Genomic DNA, 7619 nt, shown 5'->3' with positions numbered 1-7619 from the left:
TTAAATTAAGTCAAAAACTTAAGAAAAATATTAAACTTTGTATCATACAAAATAGAACTCAAATTTTCTTTTACAAGCGGTATAAATTAAATAGAATTCAGAAAAATAATACTTCAAACAGAGTCCTTCAGCAGGCGTGCCTTCTCCCAATCACAGAGTTCAACACTCTTAAGGAAAATCCTCTGCTGAAAGTGCTTCGGTGTGAGGCGAGTTGAATTATCATCCATTATTTCCCCTGCTGTAGAGAAAAATCTCTCGCTAGGTACGGACCCAGCCATTACATTCAGTAGCCTGCGGGCAACTCTGTAGAGGTGTGGGTACGTTGATTTTAGTGCCTCCCAAATCTGAAGCGGGTTTTCAGTCACGGGGACGATGTTTCGCTGTAGATAACTTCTCAGCTCCGTCACAGCACGGCCGTTGATGTCATCACTGTTAGCGGATACGCGAGAAGCTGCCAGTTGAGCGTGAGAGCTCCAGAGCCGAGAGGGAGCGGGCGCACCTGCACTGACTGCTCCCGCGCCGCTGCCAACGTTGGCATTCCCTGCAATAGAGAAACGCGAATTATAGAAATCTAGCTCAATGGGAAGATGTTAGGTCTCTCGGAAACAGGCGTGTAATACTGTACCTTGTGTGGCGTTAGTATGAGAGTGCTCGGGCTCGGAGGAATCCATAATAATTTCCTTGACGATTTCAGCCTCGAGATATTTTCTTGCTTTCGAGACCGCCAGGGGGCTTTGAAAGTAGACCTCCATGAAACGAGGGTCCACAATAGTAGAAGCCGCCTGCCGTGCATTGTGCTCGCAATTGCCGAACCGCCGGACAGTTTCATCCAGAATGAACTGTTTGAACCTCTTGGCCATGGCATCTGTTGGATCGACGGCGACGTTGTGAACTGCCTGCAAAACGAAAACCGATTAAATAAGCACGATAATATATACATATATAACAATTTGTATCCTGGGACAAAACTATAAGGCTACTGCGTGTCTAATAAAAAATATAAATTTACAGTTTTTTTTACCTTAGAAAGTAAGGCCACAAGCGGGATCACTTTGCTGATACTTGTGCTAGTCTCCGTGCTCATTTCAGTCGTTGCGTCATGAATGGGTTCAAGCACGCCCATAATGGCTTTCAGGGAAGCAAGCTCGGCCGCGTTAAGCATGACTACGGCGGGGAACTTGGATGTAGCAAGAAGCAATACGCGCTGCATTTCTAAGAACCTCTTCAGCATCATGTAGGTGGACCCCCAGCGGGTAACGACATCGTTAATCAGTCTCAGAGTTAAGTTGGGGTTCTTATCGAAGTGCTCCACCTGGACTCTTCTTATTTCGTCGGCGAAATTGTTGCTAGTGTGTGACAGTGTGACGATCGCCTTGACTTTCTTGATTAGATCGGGGACGCCGGGTACGTTTGGGGTAGTATTATCTGACTTCATGCCAAGCGCCGCTCTAGGTATTAAGTTCAATGTATGGGCAAAGCAATTCACAAGTTTAGATTCACCAAAGGCGGTTTTAACGGCCAGCTTGATATTTTCTGCATTATCAACAGTGACAGCCTCCACCTTAAGCGTGTCTATGTGCCAGTCCCCGCAGAATTCTAAAAGCTTTCCAGATAAGTACTGTCCTGTGTGTGATTGGTCAAGCTTCATTAGGCCAATGCAAGCAGCGCGCATTTCGGTCTTCACCGGGAAATGGACGGTCACGCCGAGATAACTTTGAGTGGTGTGCTTCTCTGTCCAGCAGTCAGCTGTGAGGCACACTGTAGAGAGTTCCTCCATAATATCCTTGACGAAGACTGAGAGCACCTCGTACTTATCCTCCATAGCTCTTGTCATCGTGCGGCGGGAAGGGGGTGACCAGAGTGGGACTGCCTTGCTCGCAAAGTGACGAAATCCCTCGCCGTCAGAAAAAGACAGGGGGAGATTTTGCCGCATTTCCATGAAGAGAAGGGCATCGCGGAGGGTCGCGTCCATCTCGCCACCAGCTGGAAACAGAAAGGGCGTCAATACAGTGTTTGCGATATTGTGACATCACCGCCGCGGAGATAGGCAAGCCAACCAACCGAGAGCGGGGAGTGGGGATTCCCCTCCCCGTGGTAGCAGCCAACTGATTCTCAACACCGCTCTCATGCATGCGGCTGTCCATGTCACACTCATAGAGCAACCCCAACCCAGATGGGACGCCTTCGTGGGTGTGACAAATACAGGGCCAGGAGCGATGTAATGTTCTGATTCAGTCGGCAGCGGCAGCGGCCGCGGCCCGGCGGCCGACCCCTCGGGCTGTGTCGCCCCACGCCCCGCCCCGCCCCGGACCCCAACACGGCGCAATGCGAAAAAACAGGATTTTGAGCGATTGCTAATTTACCTTTGAAAGATGATGCCCGCTGTAGACTTCCATCTATGGTCATTTGTTGTCCACCGCTAAAACTCCTACTTCCACTTCTTCGTGGCCGCTTGCCGCCGGCGGCAGCCCCAACATCGGACAGCCTTGGAAGCTGGAGATCTCGCGCCCCTGACGCTGGAGCTGCAGTGTCGGCTGTTGCATTCTCCTGCGGCGAATATTAAAAGTTTAAAACCATGTGTTGTTAGGATATGAGACAGCCCATGGATGAAAAAAGTGTCAGAGATGTCATTAGAAATCAATGGAGTCATAAGGACACCATTCCTCTGTCATTTTATCGAAATTTGTAGTCATATTTGTGTAGAAATTCCTTCAAATTAAGCACCCTGATGTCAAATGACAGTATTTGCCCATTCATCTGTTCCCTGGAGTAGCAGCAGGGGCAAGGGTAGCTGGACATGGTAGTGAAAGTCGAACCGACGAAACTAACCTCAAAGCACTCCTCTGCTTGTTCATCGTCGCTGTTTATTACTCGACGCCGACGAGAGGGAGCGTGTGTGCCGGCGCTGGACGAGGCAGAAGCTTCGCTTACACTGTCACTTGCATTAGAAGTTGCACTTGCTCCTGCTGCACTAGGCTGGGTGTGTTTGCGCTTCTGGAGGCTGGTCTCGTCCAAGGCATTCTTCTGCGAGACACCATGTTGAGCGAGATGCGTCCAAGCATTGGAAGTATTCCCGCTGAGCAGCACGTTCTTCCCACATACTTTGCAGTACCCTTCTTTGGATGTATTTCTCACAATATATTTCCACACCGGGCTCTTCGGGGGCGCCATGACGGCAACCAAAACACAAGAATTTTGAGCGCGGACAGCGTAGTAAACAATCGAGCAGCGACAAGCCCGAGCTGGCAACAGCGGGACGGGGAGGGGTGGGGTAGGGACGGCCGACGACGGGCGGCCGAGAGCAAGAATCGAGCCAGCCGAGCCGGGAGTGAGTTCAGTTTGGCTGGCGCGACCGTTGGCGTTGGCCGCGTATCTTATCTCCGTCATTTGTGTTAGGTTCAGGGCAAATTATACCTTTATTATAACGTACGATATTTTCATCCGATATCGGACCGAATCTTTCGATACTGCCAAATATCGCTCTGTTTAATATCGATACAAAATATCGATATATCGTCTGCAAACTATCGATGGTGTTCGATATCGATACACTATCGCCCACCCCTAAAAAGCGGACCGTCCGCTCGCGCCGCAGACGCCCGCTCCGTTGCCGGAGACTCCGCGCCGCCGCGCTGCCGACGCCGCCCGGCGCGAGCGCGAGCACGCGCAGCGCCACGTGACCCCGCCATGTCGTCGGCGCGCCGTCAGCGGGGCCGGGGGCGGCACCCACATCATGACGAATCGCACATGTTTTCGCATCGCCGCCCCGGCGGCAGCAGCGGCCCCGGCCACCCGGAGGAATAATAAACGGCCCTTCGCAATTGGTCCATCGCGGCAGCAGCAGCAGGAGCAGCAGCATCAGCAGCAGCAGCAGCAGCAGTAGCATCCCCGCCAGTCAGGGGCGTGGCAGGGCCGGCAGGGCTCTGGCCGCGGCCGCGCCGGACGCACCGCCCGTCATCAACATGTTGTAACTCATTCGCCGGGGCATTCATCTCCACTGCCTTGATAGGGATTAAATGTCGTGGAAGCAATTTATGCTCGCTGCCTGCTCGGTCTCTGCCGCGCCGCTGCCCGCACCGCCGCCGCTCGGCTGCTACCGGGCCCCCGCGGGGGACGCGCGCCCGCACCTGTGTGACTGGCCCGCTGGAGGGACCGCGAGTACTTCTGCGGCAAAGTGATTAGTGTCTGTGAGTGACGGTCTGAGGCGAGGATATTCGGACATTGCGGCAGCACCACACCCTGTCCAGCGCAGCGCACTGCCACCAGGTAAGCGACGAGAGGAACCGTGCATGCTGTGAGAGTTCAACACAGTCCTGGTGGTAGATTGCAACGATAGTCTTGCGGCTCTTCCAAGAGTGAACGACAAACTAAGAAATACTCCACTGCTTACATAAAGCAAGAATAAGTTAACAAGGTGCCCCACATACCCCGGACAATTTCATAGCTATACTGTACCGCATGCAGACATATGTGGGGTGGTCGGTGGTCCACCCTGCATTTTTGCCAAAAGTAGTAGAGTGCCGGTATTCGCGCAGTGGCCACACTGGCAAAACAAGTGTTGCAACGTTTCTTGGCGTGTTCTCGTGGAGAACGCGTTTCTTGATGCGATCCGCTCCGTAAGGATAGGAGCGTCGTCACGGCGAGAATGCATCAGGAAACGTGTGTTCTCCAGAGAACACGTCAAGAAACGTTGCGTACGCAACACTCGTTTTTTCCAGTGCATTGTGAAGTCGGCGGAGGCGGGCCCCGTGTGGGTAGGCAGCCCAGTAGCTAGTCGTGCGCCGGTGCTCGTGTGCTGCCTACCTCCTAGGCGGCAACGCTCGTCCAGTGGGACTATTTATCGCACGGCTGCAAGAGGAGTACCTTCCCCGTCCCGCCGGTACATTTCCAGAGAGCAGCACGCCCCTTTCGATTGAAAGCAAACAACAACATATTTAGGCACCGATCCTCGGCCCTCTGTTGTTTCGCGACACACTCACGTGTACTTGGGTGAGGCACGGCGCGGGTCTCGCGATGGCAGCGCATTTGTGTATGAATGCAAGGTCAGTGGGGGGCTGGGGCCGGCCCGGGCCCGCCTGCACGGGACAAGGGAGGGGTGGAGGGAGAGATTAATCACGATCTACTGTGTGTGAGAGCCACGCGCTCTCCCTCCGGACCACGCCTCCTACAGGACAGGGTGTTTGAGAGCCGCGCGTCTTCACGTCCGATTATATTGTCATGCATTTTGATTGGTGTTTAACGGGCATCTCGTTGCAGAAAATGCAATCTGATAAAGATCTCCACGTAATGGACTGGATGAAATCAATGTTGGTAATGGGCACCCGGTTAGAAATGAAACAAAGCAATATCGCTCGACGTCAAAATTTGAAAAAAAAAGAAAGACAAAAAGTATACGCATTCATTAGCTGTTTATTTAACGTAATAATTTATAATTAGCAGAATGTGCCAAGAAATTTAAAGCATGACGTACATCTGGTTTTCTAGCCTGTATATATGATATTTAATTATTTCATCTCCTATCTTCGGTTAGTGCATTTTCACGGCTAACCTTGTCGGCTTTTAACCCGCGCATAAAGAGCAAACCGCCAACGACCCTCGCCCATCCTTTCCCCTCACACACACACATACACGCACATTCATATACGCATTGAGGGAGGGAAAGGATCAGCTCAGTAAACAGAACAGGGGCTGGAGTGCTGCCAAAATCGGCAGGGGAGATTGATCACTCGAGTCGTTAATAGTTCACGCGTCCTGTAATTATTTACAGCCCATAAAATTTGGCATGCCGAGCGCCTTGCTGCTTGGGCCGGTCGAATGGGCCTCCCTGGCCATTGGCTCCGGCGCTTCCGCAGTTGGCACTGAGCACAGCACTAATCCTTCTAGGGCGCTATAATAATTATTATAGCGCTCCCCTCTTGTTACTGGTACTCGGAGTTGTTAGAAATCGAATGTGAATCAACGTTTGGCGTCACTAAAGCTTTACAACTCCAACATACTCGTGAACAAAAGTAACCACTGAAACACGAGAGAGAAAAAAAGGAGGAATGGAATATCGTGGGTGTTTATATAATAAAAGTGACGAATCGGTTAAGGTATCACACGAAGGAATATTCACACCCTTCACAGCACTTTTTTCCCAAGGACGGTGACGGTGACAAACTGCAAGGAAAAGACAGCGGCAGACATCTCTTCCCATATTTTTTTTCCCTCGGGATCCATCGATATGGAGTAGCTGCGTGGAGCACACAGGACTCGCCGGGCCCTCCGCTACGCTCACTACGCCCCCAATCACGGCTTTGTTGTAAACCCCTTACCTCCGCCCCTCCCCCTCGCCTCCTCCTTTTTTCGCAGACAACAGGTTCACGACGAGCCTTTGGGTCCGCGCCATATGTCTACATGAACGCGTAATTACGCGTCGCTTGATTCAATCGATTTGCTCGGCCACGCCCAGCGTCCGGACCAGCAGCTTTGCGGAGTGATCGGCTGCCATTCCCTCCCTCCCCTTCCTACTGCCAGCACCCCTTCGTTGTCATACCGCTCTCACCCGGCGCTCACTGCTTCCCTACGCGATCTTTTGGCACAGCAGATCACACACGCAAAACTCGAGTTTCGAATGAGATCTTGTTTGTAAGGTAGTATTAATATAATAAAAACACAATATGCATCCCTTGGCCACTAGGGAGGGCAGAGGTTCAGTGCAGGAAGACGGCCACCGACGGCGGGGCGCGAATAAACTCAGCGCGATGCTCGGCGCACTTCAGGAGCTCCAGGACGAAGGCGAGAGCGCCGAGGCACTGTCCGACGGTCAGCACGACGAAGGCCGGCAGGAGCTGGTCCAGGTTGAGAGGCCGAATCACCTGCTCGCCGGGATCGGGAGCGCGTGATTTTACCTCGGTGCCAAATTTAAAACACTCGTGCTCAAGCGAAGCCGTTCACTTCTAACTATGCTGCCCATCAGTCTAGCACAATAAGACTTATTCACTTCCATCCCGTTCATATTTTTGTTCAGCCGTTTTCGCTCCAGCCACACAAGCGAGTGGCCTGGAAGGCTGAGCCGAGTCGGCGCGTCAAGTCGGCAGCAGGGCGATCATCGCGAATGTAATCAGCATTACAAAGTAGCGCCATAAATGGGGCGCCTTTCGCAACCCTTGCTCATCCATTCGCGCCGGTATGGGGTATGGAGCACCCTCATGCCACTCGCTCTCCTGCGCACGGGTTTAGGTTTTACTCGCAATAACGAGAGTAAATGAAACGAATGAGTAAAACGGGTCGGGAATACGTAGTCGAGAGTGGCATCAGCGAAGAGCGAGAGAAGCGGTGAGAGGGTAAAACAACGCCGAGCATTGCACTACTCGGGTCGGAGACACGCCCGGGTGACGTATGGGCGCAACGACACGAGGAGATCCATCTCCTGCTCTGCTCTCTCTCATCGCCTTTCGCTCGCACATTATCGCCGACATTTCTCACCAATGCGTGCTGTCTACCACATTATATGGCCCCCGCGACCGCTCCCTCCTTTATGCTGAAAGTGCCGTGGGTTTCGACAAGAATAAATGTTTAAACCGTTCGGGTTCGGCGGTACGGCGGCCGGGCCGCCCGGCTCGCACCCTGTGGGCCTG

At 52.6% G+C, this 7619-nt stretch overlaps 1 protein-coding gene across 1 annotated transcript; it reads right to left on the bottom strand.

Moving 5' to 3' along the window:
* Window positions 1-6: 6 nt before the first annotated feature.
* LOC113216492 (zinc finger BED domain-containing protein 4-like) lies at window positions 7-3565 on the bottom strand. The gene is made up of 5 exons (XM_026436238.2): window positions 2830-3565; window positions 2364-2547; window positions 1022-1983; window positions 626-896; window positions 7-541 (listed from the first exon to the last, which is right to left on the bottom strand). The coding sequence occupies exons 1-5, from the start codon at window positions 3385-3387 to the stop codon at window positions 114-116; spliced, it is 2403 nt and encodes an 800-aa protein (XP_026292023.1). The 5' UTR covers window positions 3388-3565; the 3' UTR covers window positions 7-113.
* Window positions 3566-7619: the final 4054 nt, after the last annotated feature.

Source organism: Frankliniella occidentalis, unplaced genomic scaffold, assembly GCF_000697945.3.
Source record: "Frankliniella occidentalis isolate FOCC.00 unplaced genomic scaffold, Focc_3.1 Scaffold3576, whole genome shotgun sequence".
Lineage (NCBI taxonomy): Eukaryota > Metazoa > Arthropoda > Insecta > Thysanoptera > Thripidae > Frankliniella > Frankliniella occidentalis.
The sequence above is the reverse complement of the archived record's forward strand: the minus strand, read 5'-3'. Positions and strand labels throughout refer to the sequence as shown.